Source organism: Pogona vitticeps, chromosome 14, assembly GCF_051106095.1.
Source record: "Pogona vitticeps strain Pit_001003342236 chromosome 14, PviZW2.1, whole genome shotgun sequence".
NCBI classification, from domain to species: Eukaryota; Metazoa; Chordata; class Lepidosauria; order Squamata; family Agamidae; genus Pogona; species Pogona vitticeps.
The window spans coordinates 19,372,035-19,396,469 of NC_135796.1; the positions used below are offsets into that span (position 1 = coordinate 19,372,035).

The 24,435-nt window shown below is 54.3% G+C and overlaps 1 protein-coding gene across 3 annotated transcripts in view; it reads left to right on the top strand.

Annotated features, from left to right (window-relative positions):
- FAM222A (family with sequence similarity 222 member A) overlaps nt 1-23,615 on the top strand; it is a 116,143-nt gene extending 92,528 nt beyond the window's left edge. For all 3 annotated transcript variants that reach the window (XM_072983560.2, XM_072983561.2, XM_072983559.2), the window contains 2 exons: nt 5,247-5,373; nt 19,889-23,615. In XM_072983560.2, the coding sequence (XP_072839661.2) occupies nt 5,292-5,373; nt 19,889-21,237 (1,431 nt within the window). In that variant the 5' untranslated portion in view covers nt 5,247-5,291 and the 3' untranslated portion in view covers nt 21,238-23,615. The remainder of the gene's footprint in view (nt 1-5,246; nt 5,374-19,888) is intronic.
- The last annotated feature ends 820 nt before the right edge of the window (nt 23,616-24,435 follow it).

Below are 24,435 nucleotides of genomic sequence, written 5' to 3' on the forward strand. Positions count from 1 at the left end.
CTGATTGCGAGAGTGTGTTTCAAAAATTGTCAGAAACCAAAGCTGGCAAATGTACCCTGCTTTCCGCTGCATTAATGAGGGATACGTAACGAACGTTTCCTTCTCTGTCTTTCTCGTTATGCTCAAAGCCAGTAATAGGAGAAAATTGGTTTTGAAACAGAATAAAAGTCCCTTTCAGGGGAAAATCGCGCCTTTCAAGGTACCTTTGCAGGCAGTAAAATAGCCCCTGATGAAAGGTGGTTTGCAGGCTGATTGTCTCTCATTTTAAGAAAGAGGGAGAGCCTGGTTGGGATGAAGGCAGCCGAGATTAGGATAATGACATGGTAACAAACTCTTGTCGTGAAATTAGCGTCTTCAGAGAGATAGTGAACGAGGGCCCTTTGTTCGTGAATGCTTCGTTAGGAGAAGCCGCTGCGCTTCCTGGGCCAGTGGGAAGCGCCAAGCACCTGTTCCGGATTAAGGCATTTTGTTCTTCCGTCACCTTTCCCTCTTGTGGCCCATCCAGCTTCTTGGCGGAGGGCTCCCCCCCCCCCCCGTTGAAAGAGGCCCAAACTCTGAATCGGTTCCCTTGTTTTGAGGGTGTGTGTGAAGGTTTGCACCTGGGATGGGCAAGGAGGTCGCCTGGCAAAGGCCGGAGGCTCGGCTTGGCAGGACCCTCACCCGGCCCTCGGCCCCACACGTAGGGGATGCTCCCGAGATGCCGGTCCGTTTGCTTGGGAACCGAGGGAGACCCAAGAGGGGCCGGGTGGAGGGGCCAAGAGGAGGCGGAGGCTGAGCAAGGCTTTGACGTCCACTCCGATTTATCAGCGTCCGGGAGACGGAAGGGAGCCGTTTCCGCCAAACGTCTGTCCGTTGCGTTCAAAGGACGCTGGGCTAAATCGCGCTGACACAACCATTAACCAGTTCACTCCAGTCAGAGGCGACGGAGTGCCTGCTCCGACTTTATTAGCAGTGATGGGAAAACATCCCCCAGGGGCTGGCAGAGGAGGAAGGCGAGCGAGCAAAGCAAGAAAGCGAGGAGGAATCCGTGGGCAGCCGAAAGCAGAAGAGAGCCGGCCGGGGGGGGGGGGGATGCTGCTCCCGAGATGCTCCCCCCCTTTGCTTGCAGCTGCTCTGGCCAAAAGCCTGCCCGTGGGAAGACACCCACCCACCCACCCCTGCTGGAGAGGAGCTTGGGCCCGACCATCCCCAGATCCCCCAAAGTTTGGTCAAGCTTTGTGGCCTGGAAAGCCACTAGCAATGGCTAAACAGAGGTGTTCCCGTCTGGCTGGGGATTCTGGGTGTTGTAGTCCCCCAAATGCCGCAATTCTAAGCAGCGCTTAGGCCCCAGGCTCCATTCTTGGAAAAATAACTCGAGTTTGGTCTACAGTGGCCAGAACGTTCCCCTGCTTGCTGGCATGGCCGCTGACTGTCATCCAAAGAGTTAAAATTTTTTGCATCCTTGATAAATTCCTAAGGATATTCTCTGTTCCCTGATGTGCCAGTTTCCTTACCTCCTCGGGGAGAGGTGTGCGTGCGTACAGAGCTGCCTTATTGGGGGGGGGGGCTCGTTCCGTCTTATCACCGGTTCCGTTTTGCCCTGCTTTATCTTCGCCCGTTGTCAGCAGGCCTTTGGTGTCCCGGAGCGAAACCGTGCGCTACAGATTAGAAAAGGCAACTCCTTAAGTGCTGAGAAAATGGGGTGGTTCCAACACGAGATTTTTCCACCTCCTGCCGTTTGGATTTGTTTGGTGATTTGTCTTCAACGACAGGCTTCATTTGCAAGTCAGGTGGCTCGGTCATGGAGATTGGTCTGAATCGCATCTCTAGAATATGCGTGGATTTCCAAAATCTGGCGGGAGGCTTCTTGTAATGTGAACCCATCACGTTCACTTTGTTTTCTGGAAACCGCCTTATAGGGACCCTAAAAGATCTTTCGGCATAGATGAGATATTTAAGGAGTGGTTTTCCCAGTTCTAACCCCCCCCCCCCCAGGGCTGAGGGTTAAAGTTGGTGGACCTTTTGCCTGTGAAGAATCTAAACTGGTTGCAGCACTTTTGAATCAGATTTAACCACGGACTGTGGAAAAGAAAGGAGAAACAGATTCCAAAATGGATCGGTTGAAGACCTAGAGGCCTCCGCCCAACGCCGCTTGCTTGCTAGCCTTTGTGTTATTGCCTGGCCTTAGCGGTCCTCATCATTCAAAAAGTTCTTCGTTGTCTCTCCAAATGACGATGGTTTGGGGACCACCCAGGTCCACCCTCCTCCCATGAATCCAGAGCCAGCCTGCTAGGTTTATCACCCTCTCTTCCTCCATGTCCTTTGGGGGCCTGATCTTTTTGCCTTGCTCTCGATGATGCTCTCCAAATCCCACCAGGGACTAGCCTCTTTCTCTCCAGCACTGGTTGGGCTTTTATCTTGAGCCTGGTGTCCAGTTTTGGGAGGCCTCACTTTAAGAAGGATGCCAGCAAACTCGAGCAAGTCCAGAGGAGGGCAACAAGGAGGAGCGAGGGACTGGAAACCAAGCCCTAGGAGGAAAGACGGAAAGAACTGGGCCTGCTTAACCTTGGGAAAAGAAGATGGAGGGGAGAGAAGAGAGCCCTTTTCAAAGACATGGAAGGTCATCCTGCAGAGGAAGGGCAGGATCTGTTCTTGATCATCCCATCGTGCAGGATGTGCGACAGTGGGTTCGAGCGACAGGAAGCCGGATTTCGGCTGATCAGGGAAAACTTCTTAACTGTTAGAGGAGTATAACAGTGGAACCCGTCGCCTTGGGAGAGGATGAGCGCTCCAGGGCTGGAGGGCCTTCGAGAGAATGGGATTTGGATCCCTGCATTGAGCCGAGGGTTGGACTCGATGGTCTTTGAGGCCCTCCCGGCTATGATTCTGTGATCCTCCGGTGTTAAGGTCCTGCTTCAGAGTCACTGGCCTCTTTCCTCCTGGGAACGTTTGGCCCGGATGGATTGGTTCATCCCCGATGAGAATGGAAGAGCTGGAGGCGAAAAGGCGTGTGGCGTGTGGAGTCATCCCCGTGTGGCGGGTTTCCTCCCTCACGGTGCCCGATGGTCACGTTGAGCCTCAGGCCCAGCCACGGATGCTGCAGCGGGGGGGGGGGGGGGAGGGGAGAGATCCTGCTCCGTGCCGCCAAATGGTGTGAAAGTCACGAGGGCTTCGTTGAACCGAGGCTCTTGACCAGGGAGCATAAAGGCTCTTGTGTCCCTGCAAAGCCCTGACCTTTTAACTGCCGTATATCGTGATCAGTCTGTGTTCTTGTTTCAGCAGACGCAGAACTTGGAAAGCTGGGGATCGTTCTGTAGATCAAGGATATTCATCGGTGTGTTTGAAGAGTGTTCTTTCTTTGTGACCAAGTTATAGCCTTATTTATAAAAAAAAATCTGCATCAATATTCCTACATGTTCTAGTCCCTGTTCCTTTAACTGCATCTTAACCCAACATACGCAGTTCTGGACAAATTTTCAAAATTCATTTCCACCCCCCCTCCATTGACCAAAGTGTCTTTCCGTGTATTCCCCCCCCCCCTTTTCTGGTTGTCTACCTTTCACCTGTTTGCATTTCAAACGCGCACAACAGCTTCGTGGGCACTTGAGTTTCCCGGAAAACCTCCGGAACGTTGCAAATGCCCCAAATTCTGGCAGCGAGGCGCCCTTTCTCCTTGCAGTGGGTTGTGAGAGAGGCACAGATCTGTGTCTTGCGCCTCAAGATGGTCTGATCCAGCTGGGTTTCCATCCTGAGCCGGGGGAGACACCCTGTGGTTTTTTTCCCCGAGGCCAGGAAGGCGCCGTTCTTGATTGGAGAACCTTGGCTCGAAGACGCGCTGTGCGTGGGGAGCCCGAGTGCTTTCCGCGACCTCCTGCTTCCACACGGCCTGTCCTCCTTGAGAGCAGTGGAGGTGTGTGTATATGCGTACGCGTGATATGATGGTATCGGTCTTGACAAGCAGCTGTCGGCAAATTTCAGCATGGGAGTGGAATGGAACAGAAACTTCCTGTCCGAAGGCGGCGCCGGCTGCGCCTTGCGCGTTTCTTTTCTTCTTCTTCTTGGCCCCAGCTACAGCCACGCGACTGTTCTGGAAGTGGCCGTGGAGCCAGAGAGAGGGAGGCCGGGCGGGTGGAATTAAGCATAAGTTACGCCGTACGCTGCAGTCCCAGGAGAAGGAGGCGGCGCATGGCGCAACAGTGGCTCTGCCCTCTTCTCCCCCCCTCGCCTCGATTTTTGCCACCAAGATTGCTGTAGCCGTCGGAGACATGGCAGCTGAACGCTCGGGGTGCGCTTGATAGCAAGGGGTCTTTGACGCTTTGCTCTGGCCCGCGGGAGAGCGGAGAGGGCACATGGCGGCTGGGGTGTCGGTGTCTACCTCGCAGGGAGATTCCAGGGCATGATCTGTGCCTGCTTGACAGGCCAGCCTCCCCTCAACACGCGATCCTGTTTTCTGAAACTCGGGCAAACCAGGAACAGTTGCCTTTTGGGAAGGGTTTGGCGAGTGGAAAAAAATGCAGATGTTCTGTCTTGTGTTGACTTTTCACTCATAGTTTGTGTGTCTCGCTTTGAGGGGCTGGCAAGGAAAGCAACTGATTTTGCATAAGCATTTGTGGCCTTGTTGACATTTTTCGCTGTGCCCTTGAATTAAAAGATGTCTTTCCGTGGTGTTCCAGGGCAGGATAATAGCGCGGCGCCCACTCTTATCGATTCAACAACACACAACAAGGGAGGGGGAGAGGACTGCGTCCCGTTTCCCTGTATGATTTATGCAAATTAGAGAACTTTGTATAATATTTCTTTATTTGTCTAATGTACTCAGCGGCTGGGTTTGCTGTTTTGCATAATCTATTCTCGTTTTGTTAGCCTTGGGAGGGCCCGAGAAGGCCACTAACCGCATTATTCAGCAACCTCTGAGCCTCTGAGATTTCAGTTGTTGTCAGGGTTGCATTTTTGAGAGTTGCTTTGCCGTCACGAGGCTCAGAAATGTCTTTTCTTTCTTCTTTTCAGTAATGGACGGCTTTGGTTTTCCGCCACCGAATTCTGCAACCAGCAGTGGTATTCTGTGTTTTTCCCTTTTGTGATGCAGCGCTATTGCGAAACAGCGCTATAACTGCCAACCCATTGCGTCTTGGCCCATTTAATGCTCAAACCCCTAGGGATAAGGAGAACAGCACTCCTGTCCCTCCTTGTTTTACTTACGATGCTGGAAGAGACCTGTGTGGTTACCAGCGGAGGTTGACGTGATCCTTTCCTTGTGTCCCTTGCAGTGCATTCTGGAGTGACGCCGCCTGAGCCCCGCGACGCTGCCAGCCATGTTGGCCTGCCTCCAGCGAACGCAGAACCCGCCCAGCCAGCACCTGGCGTGCCCGAGCAAGTCCCTGGAGCCACGCAAGTGTGAGTACCAGGCCTGTGAACTTGAGTTAATTATGGCTGCATTCACATGAGCGAAAGCTGTCAATAGCCCTAACGGTTCTGGATGGGGTTTAATTATTCAGAGGGTGCTTCAGAAAATTAGGGCTGTCTGTTTTGCAGCCGGAGAGGGAAGGCGGGAGGGGTTTCCCTGAAGCTGCGGTGTGATGTTCGAGGTGGCTTTGGGTCCTGTTTCTGAGAAACGGGACATCTGCCTTTCCCATGGGGTAGAGGACAGGGGCAGGCCAGGGAGCGATGGGGCAGGCCCTGCTTCGGGTGGTGTGTAAAAGAGCCCTCCGTTTAGAGGAGGGGGGGGAGGGTCTTCTCTCATCCTGAGCACTCAGTTCCAATTCAAGGATGCTTTGGAGGGACCGCATCTTGGGGCCGAGTTCGAAAGAATACAGCTTGCACGGTGCAGAATCTGGTGGTTTAAAGGTCTTACTGCTGCTATGTCCGCCTGGTTGGTGCTGTCAGGCTGGATCCGACTTACGGCAACCCAAGGAGTAAGCAAGCTCCCAAAGGTCCTGTTATGGATGGCTCCTCTTGGGGCTTTTTGCTTGGATCTCTCCGTCTCTTATCCAGCCTTCCTTTTTTCCCTCTGCCTTCCAGATTGGCTAGCCTTATTGTCTTTTATAGCGACAACCGGACCCTCCGGAGGGAGGCTTTTCAACCTCTTGAGAAGCGGGGAAGTTAGTGCATTCAGGGTGGGTTTGGCGCAGAGCCCAACTCTTTGAAAAGCAATTTGCACCTGCTCCACCCTTTTTCCACCCCAAACGCGGCTGGTCTCGTTGGAATGCGGGAGCTGGACAGAATCGGGTCTAGAGAAGAGCTGGGTGGGGATGAGCCGCGAGGGAAAGTGGCAGGGAATACCAGCTGGGGCTGGAAAGGACTCCTGCTGCCAGTCAGAGCCAAGAAATACTGGCCCAGATGGACATCCAGGGTTGGATGCAGGAGGAGCAGGAGGAGGAGGCAGCTGCCTCGGTTTCCCCCGTGTCCCTTCCTTCATTGTGTCACTTAAGAAGTCATTGGTTATCCTTGCTCGTTATGTTGTTTTGGAGAAAACCCTTTTGGTGATTTTTTACTTCCTGAGTTTTGCTTTTAAAAAAAACAACAACAAAAAGCAGCAACAGCTACTCAGGATTGATTAACCAAACGTGAAAAGCCCTATTTGTGGCCAAAGAGTAGTTGGAAAATATGACCGACTGGGTTTTTAAAAAAACAAAACTAGAAAATGGGCTGCTAGAAAAGTAGCTAGTTGTAACTAGAAAAGTAACTTAGTTGTACTTGCGGAATGTAACTAAAAGTAACTAGAAAATGGGACTGGCTATATAATGAAAGCTTTGCTCCTGATCATTGACCTTACTTTTGAAACGTGGCTTCGTGAGGCCCTCGTGCCCTTCCTCTGAAGTGAATTCTGCTACTTTTGCCTTGTTATTTCTCTGCCTTGAGGGTGCCTGCCCCCCCCTTCCAGTAAAATGAGAGCCCCTCACCATGCAATGGGTTTAGAGACGTGAAGATGGAAGCAGGGAGAGGATCCGTGTCCGGCCGCCTCCCTTCCCAAGCTGAACTGGCCTTTCCTGTTTTCCTTTGATGCTCTTTTGGCTTGATTGGAAAAGACATTTATTTAGCTAATAATTAAAAAAGGGCAGGAAAAAGCAGATGGGCAGCAGGGAGGGGGAGGTGAGGGCGGCGTGGGTGGAAAGGACAGACATAAAGTGAATTTTTTTAAAAAAATGGGTAGCTGTGCCAGCTGAGAAGGGCTCAAAGGGGGTGGTGGTGGAGAGAAGGTCCCTTGCTGCTTTTTTGGATGCTGCACCCGACACGGCCCCGGTTACCTCTTTCCATAGCCAGCCCCCCCATTTCCTTTTTTGGCTTTGGCCTCCCCGAACACACACACACGCACGCACACCCCTTTTTAATTCCTCCTCCGGCCCCTGTAATTACTTCTCCTCCATGTTGTGCTCGGGCGCCGCGGCTCCTGATGAGGGTGGCCTTCAGATAAGCCGCAAACTCGTTACATTAAAAAGCCGGCCTCGGAAAGGTCACTCCGGCAAGGCACCTGTTTCCCCCCCCCCCCCCGCGCCATCGCCTTTGTCTCTCCATCCGGAGCTATGATTAAATGTATATTTAATGAGCCCGGGTTTCGGCGGGCGGCCGCCGTGACCTCTCCGGCGGGCAAAGGCGGCGCATTAAGATTCTCTAGCGCTCAGCGTGTGTTTTAAACAGGAGAGAAAGAACAGTTTCCTTTTCCTCCTCTCTTTTTTTTAAAAAAAATGCCCCTGGCCTTATTGCACCCGCTCTTTCTCGTGTCCCCCCTTCTTGTCTGGATCCGTCGTTAATAGACAGTTCTGTTCATGGATGTGACGTTGCCTCTGTTTGCGGTTGCTTCGTCAAACGACAGGCCCCGGGAGATGCCCCAGGGTGGCAACCGTGGCCGGTCACGTGGCACCCCACGGCTGCAGCTTCTGGGGTCCCCCATGCTCTCCAAAGGACGTGGTGTGCGGCTGGAGCCGCGTTTTTGGGGTAGGGTGGCGACAGAGCTGGGGATAGTAGCCGTGAGGGTTGGGGTCCCCAAAGATGGAAAAGAAGGCTGAGGGGGTGCCCGCACGAAGATGGCCGGCCGAGGAAGCCGACCCACGTCTCTCCCCCCCCCGCCCCACCGAAATTTCCACTTGAGCACTCGCTTGGCTAATCGAAGCCGATCGCGCTTCTTAAAACCAGACACGATTTAGAAGCGCCCCTGATTACTTAATTTGCTCCTGAGTATCTCGGTAATTATCTTTATGGGCCTTATTTCTCTCGTCCTCTGGCATCGTTTCCGTCGGTATTAAACGAGCCCAGCACGGCGGCCTGGCCTGCCGTGGCTTCAAAATCCGATTATCACTGCCCGGGCTGCTGATTAATTTTTGTATTAATTTAGCAGCCAAGGTGAGCCAGCTAATATTGGAAGGGGGGGGGAGAGGCCGCCTGTGGGGGGGGCAGCCGCAGGATCTGCTGACGTGTCTAAGGCTCCCCCCTTGCTTTTCTCTCCCTCTTCCAGCTACCCCCAAAAAGATGCTCTCTCTCTCTCTCTCTCTGTAATCCCTTTCTTTATCCTCTTTCTCTGCCACCATCCTGTCTTCCTTCCTTCCATATTGTTTTGCACAGAACGTAGACCTTGATTCTAGTCTTATTTTATTTAAAGGACCTCATTCCACACTTTGCGGCTGCCGGAGGGTGGCGATCGACGAGGTGGTCACCTTCTGCGCCGTCGGCCGGTCGTGCTGTTCTTACGGAACAGAAACATCGAAGGGAAATAATCCTCCAGGTTCTCTGGAATGACAGGTTTTGAAGTTGCTCCTCGAAATTCTTCCAGGATAGGGGGCTGCGCGCTGTGTCCGGACATACGCGGAGAAACCGAGCGAGTCTGGGCTACCCGCGTCCTCCTTGGGCAACCGCGGGGCCGGAGCAAAGAGCCCAGGTCTGTCGGGAGGGGGAAGCGGCGCTTTGGAAATGCATCTGCGTTTGGAGCAGAAATATCCTCCAGCGCTTGCTTTTACACACTCAGAAAGGTTTCGGCCACGGTCACGATCAAAGGTCAGGGTCTGCTCTGGAGTCCAGGAAGGTCCTGCTCAAACAGGTTTTTTTTAATTAATCACTTATTCGCTGACCCTCATGTCCATGGATGGTTTTCCCACGGGGTGGATGAGCGGAGTCTAGTTCTAGGAGGTTTTGGACCATTGGAGCAGCCGCAGGACGTCCAGGGGGGTCGTGGCCCCTATGGCTCTGTGGGCCTTTCTCTCCCTTTCTTCTTTCATAGTGTGTTCAGCTTGCCTAAAGCTTGGAGGGGGGGGGCTCACATTTCTTTTTTCCTGATTTATTAATACAGATTATTAGAGGATCAGTCAAGGTGGTGGCCTGTAAGAAACGCAGGTCCCTTTGCGCAGGGCGTCTTTAGGGGATCAGTCAAGGTGGTGGCCTGAAAGAAACGCAGATCCCCTTGCGCAGGGGGTTTTAGGGGATCAGTCAAGGTGGTGGCCTGAAAGAAACACAGGTCCCCTTGCGCAGGGGGTTTTAGGGGATCAGTCAAGGTGGTGGCCTGAGAAAAGCAGGTCCCTTTGCGCAGGTGGTCTTTAGGGGATCAGTCAAGGTGGTGGCCTGAAAGAAACGCAGGTCCCTTTGCGCAGGTGGTCTTTAGGGGATCGGTCAAGGTGACGGCCTGAAAGAAACGCAGGTCCCTTTGCGCAGGGCGTCTTTAGGGGATCAGTCAAGGTGGCGGCCTGGAAGAAAGGCAGGTCCCTTTGCGCAGGTGGTCTTTAGGGGATCGGTCAAGGTGGCGGCCTGAAAGAAACGCAGGTCCCTTTGCGCAGGTGGCCTTTAGGGGATCGGTCAAGGTGGTGGCCTGAAAGAAAGGCAGGTCCCTTTGCGCAGGTGGCCTTTAGGGGATCAGTCAAGGTGGCGGCCTGAAAGAAACGCAGGTCCCTTTGCGCAGGGGGTTTTAGGGGATCAGTCAAGGTGGTGGCCTGAAAGAAACGCAGGTCCCCTTGCGCAGGTGGCCTTTAGGGGATCAGTCAAGGTGGTGGCCTGAAAGAAACGCAGGTCCCTTTGCGCAGGGCGTCTTTAGGGGATCAGTCAAGGTGGTGGCCTGAAAGAAACGCAGGTCCCCTTGCGCAGGGGGTTTTAGGGGATCAGTCAAGGTGGTGGCCTGAAAGAAAAGCAGGTCGCGTTGCGCAGGTGGTCTTTAGGGGATCGGTCAAGGTGGCGGCCTGAAAGAAACGCAGGTCCCTTTGCGCAGGTGGTCTTTAGGGGATCAGTCAAGGTGGTGGCCTGTAAGTAATGAAGGTCCCTTTGTGCAGGTGGTCTTTAGGGGATCAGTCAAGGTGGTGGCCTGAAAGAAACGCAGGTCCCTTTGTGCAGGTGGTCTTTAGGGGATCGGTCAAGGTGGCGGCCTGAAAGAAACGCAGGTCCCTTTGCGCAGGTGGCCTTTAGGGGATCAGTCAAGGTGGTGGCCTGAAAGAAAGGCAGGTCCCTTTGCGCAGGGGGTTTTAGGGGATCAGTCAAGGTGGTGGCCTGAAAGAAACGCAGGTCCCTTTGCGCAGGTGGCCTTTAGGGGATCAGTCAAGGTGGTGGCCTGAAAGAAACGCAGGTCCCTTTGTGCTGGCTCTTTGAGCCCAGCCTCCAGGGGAGCAGGGGTTAGGGTTTGGGTTTTATAGGCCTGTGGGTGGGGAGCAGGAACCCTCCTGAAAAGCCACCGTGGTGCTCAATCTGGGACAAACCAGAGTGTAAAGCAGTCAAATACTGCTTTGGAGGGTTGCACTTTATGCTATTCCAGGACTTGGAAAAATAATTATTTTGTTTTAAACTATATTTCCCAGAAACCAGTGCTCCTGAGGGTGTGTGTGTGTTTAGGAGCTGTTGTCCATTAAAAAAAGTAACTTCTCCAAGCTTTCCCTCTTGCTCTTGGCCTGCAGTACAGATTTTGGAAAAGCCCTTCTCGCTTGCTGGAGGGCCAATGACCTGAAAGTTCCCCTCCAAACCTGCCACGGATGCACGCCGTGGCCCTTGGCCCCCCCCACGCCTCTCTGGAGACCCACGGCGGCTGGGGGGGGGAGGACCGGTGGGGGTCCTGCTGGCACGAAGGCCACCACGCCTGCCTTTCCAGGACATCAAATATTAATCTGCAGTCATTCAAGGAGGATGTTGCTTAAATGACAGAACAGAGAGAGGCTGGGAAGCGCCTCGGGCGAGCCGCAGGGCCCTTCAGATTCGCTTGCCCGGCTTCCTTTGTGCCGCCTCGCCTGGCGGTCTGACAGCTGCCAGCGCCGCGTCTCCTCTCTCTGCAGCCTCTCCCACCCAGGAAGCCCTGGGGATCCTTTGCTCCTTTGGGGGAGCCTGTTCTGGAGAGCATGGGTGGGTGTCGGGGCCTGAATCCCCAGCTTTTTTTGGGGGGGGTGTCTTCTGGGGCTCTGCAAGGCCAGGGAAATCTGGGGGTTTTACTGTTGCCGGCAGTCCACGGAAGCTGTTGCCACGCAAAGCGTGTTGTTAAGGCGCCAGTGGACTCTTGGTGGTGGTTTTTCCCCGTTCTTTTTACAACATCCGTGTCTGTTGCCTGCCGTGGTGGGTTCCCTCTGCTTGGCAGGATGCCCTGCCCCATCCACTTCATCTTGTCTGAGATTCGGGGGGGGGCTTGGTCCCACCCCGAGGGCCAGCCTCTAGGTCACTGCAGCCCATGTTCCTGCCGTGTCTTTGTGGCAGTTGAGAAACTGGGACTGAGATCTCTCCAGTCAGGGATTTTATGTCTTCCTCTTTCTCCCCTCAAGTGGGACCCGTTTGTGGGAGCACCAGGCGGTGGCCGCTGGCCATCTCCCTTCACAAGGAGCTACGAAAGGCATCAAGCACCTTGATGTGACCTCATCTGCTGTTCTTCTGAGATCCACAGAAGACGCAGAGCAAAATCGCATGGATGAGGAGCCCCTTCATTCCAGTTCCAACACCTTCCTCTCCCTTGGGTGCAAACACCCCTGTTTATGCCTTACGCAGACTTCTTAAGCCTCCGGGGAGCTCGTCGCTCGTATTCTGATGTGGAGGAAACGGACTCCGGCTGATATTTCGGGGTGCAAGGCTGGGAAGAAGGAAGGGGGATGTTGTCTGGCTTTACCCCAGAGAGGCATGTTGGGGCTTTACCTTCCTCCTCCATCCCAGCATGAGGGGAGGCAACCAGAGGGGTGTGATTCGCACCCTCTTCCTTTGGCCCACGCCGCCGAGGAGCGAGCGCATCTACCCGGTGTTCGGTGCCGTCTGGCAGGTGAAATCTGTGCTTCTGGCGAGGAAGGGGAGGCGAGGGTGGCCATCCAGGCCCGTATTGCTCTCTCTTTACATGGTGGCTGCAGTGCCCGGTCCCCTTGGCATGCTCTCCTGCTTGGGTCCTCATCCTCCCTGTGAGTTCCCCATTGCGCTCCGCACCGAGGCGGCCTCCGGTGCTGGGGTCACCCTATGTTGGAGGCGATGTGGCAGCACATAACAACACCCAAGAGTGGTTCTTCTCGCTGTGGCGGGGTGTCCCAGCCGGGCCATGACCGAGAACTAGCCCCCTTCGAGGGGGGGACACGGGAATTTTGGAGGCTGCCTGCCACCCCCGTCCGTTTGCACGCCCTGCTTGGAGCACACAATGTTTCTCGAAGGGGCTTTGATTGTCAGAAGCGAGGCGCGCCGTGGGGCCTTTCCTGTCGCCCGGCGTCTCCAGAGCCAGCCTGCGAAACGAACTGACAGCCGCGCGGAGCATGGACCGTTTCTGTTTCTCAGGAGGTTGGGGGAACCCACCCCGGCGGCTGCCACTGATGGGGGGGCTTTTGCCATTAACCCTGCCTCATTCCTCACTTTGTGACTGCCCTTTTTTTTTGAGGGGGGCATGGTTTTCAAGTCTACAGTTAAAAACCAGCGTCAGTTAGAAGCCCCGTCGCAGCTGGGGCTTGGCGAAAGCCCTCTCGTGTGGCCGAATATCCCCAGAAGCGGTTTCACGGCGCAGTCGACGGCCACTTCGTGGGGTCCTAGGTGGACATCGCAATTAGCGGCACACGCACACACACCCCTCAATCAGGACACCCGTTCTGGAGCCATGGGTGGGACAGCCCCCTCTCCCGGCACATCTGAATCCGAGGAATACCGGAGGGCTCCGACCCAGAGGTGGTCCGGGCAGGGCACAAGGGAGCTGCCCCTCTCCGGCTGCTGTGATGTCACAGAAAGGTGGGCTGGTTTTGGGAAGGGGGGGAGAGGCAGGACTTCCGATCAGCCAGCAGGAGGGGCCGTCCGCGTTGCCTTCTCCATTTCAAGTCCCGCCCCAGAGCCTGCGTCGTCAGCTGCCTGTCTGCAGTCCCTAACCCTTTATGGACACGGGGCCAAATAGTCTCTTGGTTTGCCTTGTTGGTCAGGAATTAGTGGCATGTTTTGCAAATAAACAGCTGTTTCTGGCAGGCGCTTTCATTGTGAGCGTACTCCTCTTTCTGTCTCGGTTGTTTCCTGGAAGGGATGGGTGTTGCTCGGTGCTGTGTTAGAGAGACCCCCCCCTTACACCCTGCCCTGAAAGAAAAAAAAGGGGGCTGCTTTGCAGAGAAGGGCATGCACGAATCAGGCTTGGGAAAGAGAGACTTTGCAAGTCCAGAAAGATTTATTTCCATCTACAAGATTTGCAGATCTGGGCCTCTGATCTGGTCTTCTGACCAATTTATAGCCATGAAACATGGTTCCGTGGCAAACATAATCTTATAAGCTTCTGCAGCCCTTCTAATGGCTTTCTGCATTTCTCCCCTCCTGCCTGCCTTCGATGCTGGGCTCCTGAGCACAGAAAAACACAAAAAGCCATTGGGTTATTATGACTTCAGGCCGTGCTTCCCCCCCCTCCCATTTTTTCATACTGAAGAAACAAAACAATTTAAAATTCTAATAAAATTCAAAGCAAACCTTCAGCGGCTGAAATGATTCAATTATTTAGCTGTTCCTGGATTCAAATCCCAGGAAATTGAACTTATTAGAGGTTAGAGAGGAAGGTGAAAAAGTAGGGGGGAAATAGGAATGGAAACGGAGAAGAGTGTCCAGGGTGGATAGTGGATTCTGGGAGTTGTTGTCCAAAAATTCATTTTCTGCTGTCCTGTGCTGTCAGGTCACTCCCAACTTATGGCAACCCAAAGCGTGCGGGATCTCCAAATTGCTCAGCTTTTGCAAACTCAAAGCCTGTGGCTTCCTTTAGGGTGTCCACCCATCTCGTGTTCTTGGGTCTTCCTCTTTTCCTGCTGCCTTCCGCCTTGCCCAACTCACAGAATTAACGCCATGTGCTTCTCGTTAAGCTCATAAAGCAGTGGCAGCCTCACCCAAAATTGAGGCAGGTGGCTTGGTGGGTCCGCAGGACTGGACCGCTGGTTGGAACAACTTAACACCAGCACACGCCGCGGTCCTTGCATTGTTCCAAAGCCTCCGTCAGCTGCGCTAGTCGGCTGATGAAGAGTTCTGAAGAACTCAAAGGCTGACACACTTTTGTGGAATTCCGGCGAGTTCTCATAGAGTAAGAAGTCTTAAACATCCTCTGGTGGGTTTTGTTTTTGTATCGGGAATGGAGCTTCTCTCTTTGGATGGTTTGGTTTCAGTGCATCCTTTCTTTCTTTCGCTCCTTTGTGCTGGTGGCCAGGTTAAATCCGTTTTCCTTCTGTGACAAGACCCTACAAGGCAGGTCTCTGTCCAGGTTGCCCGTTCAGCGTTGTCTGTAGACTCCGGTTCCCCCTCTCAGAGGAGCGGGAAGGGTCATCTCCCCCACATTGGGCTGCAGGGGCCAGACGTTGACCCGCCGTACCGGTGGCTTTTTCTTATCACTCACTTGGCCGTCCTTCCCGGTTCATCCATTTTCCTTACAGCATGTGGATGGCTCTGGGTTCGTATGCCTTTTGTGGAGGGATGCTGGAAATTAGGCACGAATAAGAGGAAATCAATCTCGATCCAGGGTGGGACACGTCCGATTATTGGGGGGGATTGAGCGAACAGGGATCCGGGAACCGGTTCTGGGTGGTAGTTGAACTTTATGCCGTAGCTGTCCGTGGTGCTGAACGCTCTTCCCTTAAATAAAGGGTGGTTAAGCTGGGCTTGGGAGGAAGCCTTGAGCGGCCTGCGTTCAAAGGCCCGCTTGACCATGACCTTCATGGGGAGCTGCTGGATCGTCCAGTGGCTTCATTCCCTGCCTGTGGAGCCAGAGGTTGGGAGTTCGATTCCCCGCTGGGCCTCTTTAACAAGGGCTGGACGTGGTGATCCAGAGGGTCCCTTCCAGCTTTGCAGTTCTAAGATGACGATGATGATAACGATATTCTTGGCCAGTCATAGACTCTCAGCCTGACCTGCTTCATTGGGGGGGTGGGAGGTGGAGAACCATGTAGGTCTGGAGCCTCCTTTGTGGGGGGGGGGGGGTTTGCTATGTAACAGACCAATAAAGCAGGTTCTGCGATTTGTGTTTCTTCACCTCGGGCCACGATCCTCTTCCTTGGCATGGAAGGAGGACTGTCTTTCTTAGGACCACCTCTCTGACGGAGCAGACCACGGCGAGTCTCCGGAACGGTACCTGAGGCCTCTGCCCTCGTGGCCGACGGCGAAAGGGGCGCGGGAAAGGCCAGGCCGGCGCCTGCAACGGGTTGTGTGTCAAGACACCATGCCTGCCTGCCTTTGCGTGACGGGTGATGAGGGGAATGATTGGGAGGAGTAATTACAGGCCGTTAGAAAGCAGTAATTATGACCTGGGGAGGGAAGAGGGGCTTGTCGGCGGAGGCACCCAGGAGCACCCCAGGAACCCTCTCGGAAATTGGTAGCTCTGTAATTTTCCCAGTTGGGGGTGTGTGTTTGCTGCGTCACCTGGAGGTGTGTGGAATTTGTTGCCTGTCATCTCCAGGCCATCAGCGACACAAGCGGCCGTTCCCCCCCCCCCCTTGATCTGTGAGGGATCTCTCCGGAGCTGGTTGAGGAAGTTCTGCCCTCCAGACATGGCTTCCCAAGACGACTTCCGAGGACCCCCACCCCCAGAATCTCCTGGGTTATGAGGATGGCCAGTTATTTCAAAAAGGGAAAAACAGAACTGAGGGAGCCCCACGATGCCAGAAAGAGTTTTGTCCTGTTCGATTTAGCAGCACTTTTGGGGAGAGCTCTCCTTCCGACGAACGGCTGGTATGTAGAAAGAGGGAGGCAGGACTCGCCCGCAGGGAAGGCCTGCCCGAACCATGACGGGCATGCCAGGACGTCCGGTACAGACCAAAGAGTGCAGACGGAACAAGGGTGGAGGGGCTGGTGCAGAGAAGCAGGCTGCCGTCCATCGCAGCTGTTGTCCATGAAACCCTTCAAGAGGCCGGGAGCCACAACCCCCACGAGGAAGCGGAAGTGACTTTTGCAAGCGTTGTGCTACAAGCATGTTGGCCTTTGTGAAGCCGGAATGCCGCACTGCTAAGCCGTGTGTGTGTGTGTGTGTGTGTGTGTGCATCTGTGGGAACAGCCACGGCAGGAGAGGGAAGAGGACCGGAAGGGCCTTAATGAGCTTTGGCTTCCAAACGGTTCAGGCCATTATTAACCTTGTTGGCTGAGAAGATGGACGAGTCCACGGGGGAGCTCCGAGAGGCTGTCCCTGAACCGCCCTGCGTAGCTCGAAGCCGGTTCCCCTCTCTCAAGCCCCGCGAGGAGCAAAAGAGTCTCGGTTATGCAAAGCGGTAAGAACGGTGGGAGCGCTGAGGCTAAAAATGCAAGGCTTTGCGCTCATTTGCATAATTCGTACAGGTCTCCAGAGTCTGTTTTTCTTCGCCCAGAATTTGGGCCGCCTGTTGGAATTCCTGTGGCCTTCTCCCTGTTTGCGCGTGCACGCCAAGCCAGGAGGAGAGGGTCAAAGAGACAAAAAATGGAGGCCACGGCCGGCCCTGTTTTAAAGAATGCTTTTGCCGCTCAGATCACAACTGGGGATCAAGGCCTGCAGGAAACCCACTCCCGGGAGCCGGGAGCGGCTGCAATTTTGGGTCGGAGGTTGAAGAGTCTGGAAGTGCCGTCCAGAAATGGGAGACCCCAAACGTCGTACCTTCTGCTGGAGCGGCGCTTTCTGCACCAGCTGCCTTGCTGATAGCCCTTGTCGTTAAGGATTCTGCTCGTGTCACTGGCTAATTAGTGTCATGTTAATTGAGTATTTGCAGCGCTGCCACCTCCAAGGACAGTGGCGGGAGCATGAAGGGGAATGCAGATGCGCCGCCATTCGCCGTCACGGCCCGCTGTCGGGGAGCGGCCCTCGAACTCGGCCCCCACGGGCCGCAGGGACTCCGCGGGTCTTCTGCCCCGCCTGTGGCCGATCCGTGCAGCGACAGGTCTGCCCCGAGGGTTGCCTTGAAAATAATTCTGTCGCCTTTGGCCTCTCGCCCAGCCCTGGCGGTCAGGAAGTGGGACGGCTCGCCTTGTCCTGCCCACGCCCTGTTGTTCTGCCCTGTTGCAGCGCCGAAGGTGGCGGGCCAAGGGGGTGGCCGCTTACGGGCGCCCTTCCTTTTGCCCCATCATTGCAAACCAGCACAGAGGAGATCCCCAGTGTAGGTGCAGATTGAAGTGCTGGAAGAGTGCCTTCGCTTTCTTCTGTTTTTTAAAAAGGAATCAAGTCTCTAGTCCTCAATGATTGCGGAAGGGGCGCCAGCCGAGACCGCTGGAATCTATGAGCTTTAGGGAGGAGGAAATGGTTCAGGTCTTCTCCGTCCTGTCACCAGCAGCCATGGCATTGGGGTGGGGAAAGAGTTTGGCCACCCTGTGAATGAGGGGCATCCAGAATGTCCCGTCTTACAGAGTCCGTCCATCTTTTCCTTGGGCTCCCTCTTCTCCTGCTGCCTCCAGGGAGGAAGCTCACAATATTCCCGGCTGACAAGAGGGTGGCCCTTCAGAGCCTGGTAGAGGAGCCCTTCCCCAATGCTCTTCTCATCACCACCCATCATCCTCACATCTTGAATGTGCACAGTGCGTACATAGGGAGATTTCTCGCTATTATCCGTTGCGCACACCAAAACCTTGCGGGGTTTTCTTTGCAGGATTTGCTCCATGGGTTCCACACCCATAAGAAGCGGAGAACGGGGGGGTGGGGGGTGGTCCCGATTCTTTTTCGCTCTCCTAATGAAAGCAACTGAGCCTTTTTTTCCCCCCTCTGCGGGGTCTCCCATTTTGCTTTCTTGTCATGTCAAGATGCAAGTGTCACCGTTTTCAACCTCCAGGCATGTATGAGGTTTTCTGTTTCTGTGCCTGCCTGTTTCTTTCAAGCCCCCCCCCCCCCGGTCCTTCCCCATCAATCGCCGGCAGAAGAGCAGTTGCTTAAAATGCCGGGTGGATGATTTCTCTGGCCCATTTCCCCATTACGGGAATGTTACGGGCTTTTTAACAGGTGTCTTAAATGGCCGTCGTTATTAACACTTCTATTAAGTCAATTAAAATCCGGTCCTTTCGGCTGGATTTAACGCAGCGGCTGGGAGGGAGATGAGGGAGGAGGAGAGAGAGGGCGGTGGCGTGTGTGTGTGTGTGCTTGAGATGCTCTGCCCTTACACCGGAGTTGCAAGGAAAGCCCCGGAGGAACGGATCGGCGGCTCTCCCCCGATCCAGCCTCTGGTTCTGATGGTTGCTCGTGGCAGGAGCGAAAGAACTGGGGATCTAAAATTTCCTCCGGTCAAGTCAATTTTGACTCACGATGACCCTTTCCAGGGTTTTCCAGGTAGAGATTATTCAGAAGTGTTTTATTCTTTCCCCTTCTTCTGGGTGGGATCCTTGGGGCTGTCCAGTTTTTGCCCCAAAGCCACCCAGGCTGGCTCTTCCTCGCAGGAGATGCACAGTGGGGGGAATTCGAACTCCCAACCTCTGGCTTTTAATCTAAAGCAGCAGCATCTTCATGGTCTCACGTGTCACTTTGGTCCTCGAACGCCTTTTTCCCTTTTGCGGAGAAGACACGGGCCTCCTTTAAAAACGCAGGTTTTCCGAGCAGCTCTTTTGGAGAGAAGCTTTCCAAACCCCTAATTTATTCCATCTATTAGATAGGTTTTGTAGATTTAATCATTTTCACAGTTGGTGGCTCATTGGGTACTCGAGATAAACTCCAAATGAAAGTATAATGGGGACGACAAATGAGTTTTCACGCCAGAAACAGCAGAAACTTGCTAAAGAAAATAAATAAGGAAGTTTGAGGGGAGGGGAATGCATATCGTGTCGTCGTCCTCCTCCTCCTCCCTCAAACCCCCAGCCCATCGCTTCTCGGAGCTGCCTTTTGCTGACGACGGTAGGTTACCACAGTTCATTTCGACGGTCTTGTTCATCTGTAAAATTGCACAGAAGTGACTTTTTTTCAGCTCATTGTAAGAAGTGCTGATTTATAGCTGGGGAATGAAATTCCCCCCCCTTACTTGGTGTGTGCGTGCGACACGATCGTAGTGGCGCAAAGCACCCATGAAATTGCTTCTACACTGTAGTTTTAAGTCCAGTCTCGGAGAAGAGGGGAGTGAGAAACCTCTTGGTTAAAGAAGCGTTTCCACTCTTCACACCCCTTCGTTTGGGTAACCTCTTTAGCCAGAAAAAGACGGTCATTTTGAAGCAGCACTAAGAGGTTTACTCTACTAGGGTATGCTGGCATTTTGGGGGGTCCCACCCATTTCCCTTGCTTCCTCTCACATTTGGAGCGTGCTGATGGGCTGATGGATACGAAGGCTGATGGGTTCTGGGAATTTGTATCCAGAAAAAGGAAGGGGACTCTGCTTTGTGGCCCACCCCTTGAAGCTCTTCTTCAAAGATGTGCCACGTAACTGCATGTTCCCATCAAAGCCGTCTTGCTCAAAACCTTAAGTAGATTGGTTTTTCCTTCTGCTAAGCGGCTGTTGCAGCGTTAGCTGTGCAGGTAACTCTTTAGTGACCTCTACGGGTAGCGATTAGTATTACAACACCTCGTGCTGGAAACCTTCGGATTTAAGGGGGCATCCTTTAATGCCCTTTCTTCCTTTCTCTCTTCCAGGCGATGCCATGGCCCCCACGCATTCTCCCCGCTACCCCAGCCCGGCCGAACTGGACGCCTACGCCCAGAAAGTGGCCAACCACCCCCTCACCATCAAGATCTTCCCCACCAACGTCAGGGTCCCGCAGCAGAAGCACCTTAATCGGACGGTGAACGGGTACGACACGACGGGGCCGCGGTTCAGCCCCTACCCTGTGCACGCGAGCAGCTACCAGGGCCTGCTGGCCATCGTGAAGGCCACCAAGTCGTCGTCCTCCTCGTCGTCCTCCTCCTCTGGGAAAGGGCTAGTGAAGAGCGCAGAGGGCAAGCGGACTAAAACGTCCCCCGCCGCCCACGCGGCCGTGGCCCCCTATCCGGTGACGAGCACTTTAGCGCCCGGCCCTTCCTGCGCCCCTCAGCTGAGTTACCACGGCAGCCAGAAGCAGACGGAGACTCCGGCGCCCCCCAACGTCACGGTGGCCGCCTCGGTGATCCCGCACGCCGGCAGGGGCTTGGCCCTCCCCCAGGCCAACCTGCCCTCCATCCAGAACATCATCTTCCAGATCAACCAGCAGTGCCAGGCTCAGAGCGGGCAGCCCCTCTGCCCGGGGGTCACCATGGCCAACCCCAGCCCGGCCAAGCACGCCTCCGCCAACAGCTTCGCCGCCATGGCCTCGGTGGGGGCCGCCGTGGCCTACGCGGGGGCCGTGCTGCCCGACTGCCGGAAGGGAGCGGCGGCAGCGGCGGCCGAGCTGGCGGTGGGCGCCAACCTGAGCGGCGGGCTGGTGGGGCCGAAGCCGGGCCTCTTCCCGGACAGCATGGAGTACCTGCTATGGCAGCAACAGCAACAGCAGCAGCAGCAGCAAAACCACCATCATCACCATCATCACCACCTCCGGATGTACAGTGCAGGGAGCGGGGGCGGCGGGGCTATCAGCAAGTCACCGGAGGTGTGCTCGGGGCTCTTGCGCGCCTACCCCCTGCCGGGCGTGGCCGACAAGGTGAGCTCCTCGCCCTTGAACTGTTTGGGCGCCCATGGGAATTTCTCGGTGGGGCCGTACTTTGCGCCCCCTTGGAACAGCGTCCTGGTCACCCCCAACAGCGACTGCTTCAACCCCCAGGAGCTGGCCAACGGGCACCGGGGGGAGCTGGGGGTGCCCCCCTCGGACGGGCTGCCCAGCCTCCCCAGTAAGACCCTCTGCAACGCCTCGATCCTGAGCAGCAGCCTCCAGTCGCTCGAGTATCTCATCAACGACATCCACCCTCCGTGCATCAAGGAGCAGATGCTGGGGAAAGGCTACGAGACCGTCTCGGTCCCGCGCCTCTTGGACCACCAGAACGCGCACATCCGCCTCCCCGTCTACAGATAAGAGCCGCCACCGGCGCCCTCTCCCAAGCCCGTGGGTGACCCGCGGCTACTACGGACGGACACGCTCCCTCTTTCTCTATATCTCTCTTTCCCCCCTTAACTTTCTTCCGGCCCCACGGGGAGAAGGAGAACAGATACGGTACAGCCCGCAGTGTCGCCCGCGTCGTGGGGAAAAACACTGCCGTTTTCTGCTGCTGAGGTTCACGCGCCTGGCTGCTCCGGGATGGAGGGGATCGCTTGTCTATTTAGCTCAGAAAAAAAAGATGTCTTTTTATTTCTTAAGAATGTGAACAGGGAGGTGCTGTCCGATTTTGCTGCTAACCCAGGGAAAAGAAGGCTTTCCGTTTTGTTTTTGAGCGTGAGAACGGGCGTGCGTGTGGGTGTGCGTCTGTGTTAACCAGCTGGATTTGCATGTGGAGGGGGGCGCCCCTTTTCCCATCTTCTCGAGAGAAGCTCCTGCCCTCTGTTGAGTTCAAGTAGGGGTTTGAAACGCGCTCTGGTAAGGATCCGGATCCCAGCCTCTCTCCCTCCTACTCCCCTGTCCACTCCCAGGAATCCAGGTGGCTTAGCCGTATGGCTTCATCTCCTTTCTAGCTGAAATCTATGACTTGCACTGTTTCAATTTAAAGCTAATAATAATTTTGGGACAGTAGATCGGGAGGAGATTTTAAGGAAGGAAGACAAACACTTGAAAACTTGAAGCAACCTTTTTTTTTTAGTTCTAGTTAACCTACTGTACATTTCTGTGTTCAGCTGCTACATGACGGAGCCCTTCTCCTCCAAGATGTTACGGCCCTAGGTTGTTGGGGTTTTTTTTTATAAATTAAAACCTTACAGTTTATTATTATAATTATTATTATAATTATTATTTTTAATGGTGATTTTTTTTCATTGCCTGTGAGAAAGAGAGAGTGTGCGTGCGTATGTTTGGGAGATGAGCAAGAAAAGCTAACAGGTGATGCGACAGAGCCACCTTCTCCAGTCTGGTACCATGCTGTCTGGGGGTGATGGGCATTGTGGTCTGACCCAGCTGAAGGGCTCCAGATTGGGGAGGGCTACTTTAGTGCAAGGAAAAGGCCGTCTTAGTGGTCTGTAAGTCTTCCCTTGCCCTTCATCTCAATCCATGCTGCTCCTTTCAAGTCTGTCCTTATAGCACCAGGCTATGGGCCCATGTTTTGATAGGAGATAAAAGGTGTGGAGCAGAGAGCAAGTGAAAGGGTAGGGAATTTGCTTCTTCAATATCCGGAGCAGAGGATTATATTCCTGTTTCCGTGCTTCTGTCGGGATGCTTCTAGAGCTGTGAATTTCCTGCATCAGCAGCGGGCTAGACTAGATGACCCCGGGGTGTCCCTTCCAACTCTGCAATTCTAGGACTCTGTGGTTTCTGTTTTGTTTCGCAGGAAATTTAAAAAAAAACCTGAGCTGGACCCCTAATGGCAGTCCCTGTTCCACCCCAAATTCTCGCACACGCACACACCCCTTTAGCTCATATATAAACCAGGTGGGATGGACGAAATCATCCGGAAAAAGTGGAGGTTTGTGGGACTGTTTGAAAGAGGTGGGCAGGAGGAGGGAAAGGCTGTACCGCATGGCAGGTTGGGTTCATGTTGCCCTTTCTCCCTTGCTTCTTCCTTTCCGTTTGCCCAGTTGAGCGACAGGGGCATTGTGGATCCCCCAAACCGTAAGGTATTTCGGGGTCGGTTCTGCCTTTATTCTGTTCTCAAAGCGGCTCGCAGGGGAGGAACAAGCGTTGGATCCCACCGGATGCATCTCTTGTGTCCCTGTAGGAAGGGCCTCTCTTATGGGTTACAATATTTTGCATTCTTTTTTTAAAAAAAAAAACCTCTTTAAAAGGAGGAAGAAGAAGCCGCTCTTCCCCCTCTAAAATAAAATAAAATAAAAAGGCCATTCAAACCCTGCAAGCTAAGTGTTTTCGTACAGTTTTATTCCAAGGGGCTTTTGCAGAAATGACCATTTCTTCCCCCCCTCCCTGCCCGCCTCCCCCCGGCCATTGTCTTCAAGGACGGACGGGAGCCGCCCGCCCCCCTCACCTCAGAGCGACTGTGCGCAGAATCTGGAGGGTCCTGTGTGTCTTTCACCACCTGTTCCAGCACTAAGTGCATTTACAAATCTCTTGAGAATGTGTTTTTATATGGAAAAAAAAAGTGACCATTATATTCTACTGTGAGAAGTGCACCCTGCACTGTATTGTTTTAAAAATGAGAGAAAAACAAAAAAGATAGAAAAAAAAATCAGCAAACGGTGTCTCTGGGTGTTGTCTGTCTTTTTTCTCTGCCCTTCTTCCCTTTCACCGCCAACCCAACCACCCTTCGAGAAGAAAAGAAAGAAAAATATATTAAAACCTGGGCTTTCTCTGGATGTCTGGTTCTGGAATTTGCTTGCTCGCCTTCCCTCTTTCCTGTCTTTGGGGGGCAAAAGGGCTCTCCCCCCCCGCCGCCGCCCCGCTTTGGCTGGAGATGCATCGGCCCAAGTGGCAACCTTTCTCCTTGGTCCTGGATTTCCACCTGTGCCCTTCACCCTCCTTGGCCCACGTGGAATAGGTGGGGATCTGTCCCGTCCTCACTGCAGCCTGGTGGGAGCCTCTGAGGTGCCCAAAGTGGGGGGGGGGCTTCCTGGAAACTGGAGGGGAGGTGTCTGTGATCACCCCTGGGGGTGTGGTGGAGGGACCCTCGGGGGCCCATCATGGGCGGTTTCTTGGGAGTCTTGAGTTGGCTGGTCTTAACCCGTCTCCTCCCTCTCAGGCAAGGATGGAAAGCCTCTTCCCAACACGGAAGGGTTCTCGGGGGGGGGGGGAGAACGCTGGCCACGGCCAACGGCAGATAGGCCTAGCCAAAATGCCGCCATGTTTCAAAGCCGCCCACAGGGATGCCCACCTGCGCTCCGGGATTAACATCGTTGGGAAGGTGACGAAGGGGGTGGCAGGAATCGAGGGTCCCGTTGAGAAACTTATGATTGAGCCACGCCCCCCTTTATTTATTCATTCATTTACGGATTGATTTTGAAGGAGGGGGGCTTCCTTAGGTCCGGGATGTCAAATCTGGCTTGCCATCAGGGAAACCTTCCTGGAACAGTAAGGTCAAGGGTGGAAGGAGGAAGAAGTCAAAAGGTGGGTTTTGACAGCCCTCCTGCCACCTAACTGCCAGGACGCGCCGGTGGACCATCAATGTGGGACTGGGGG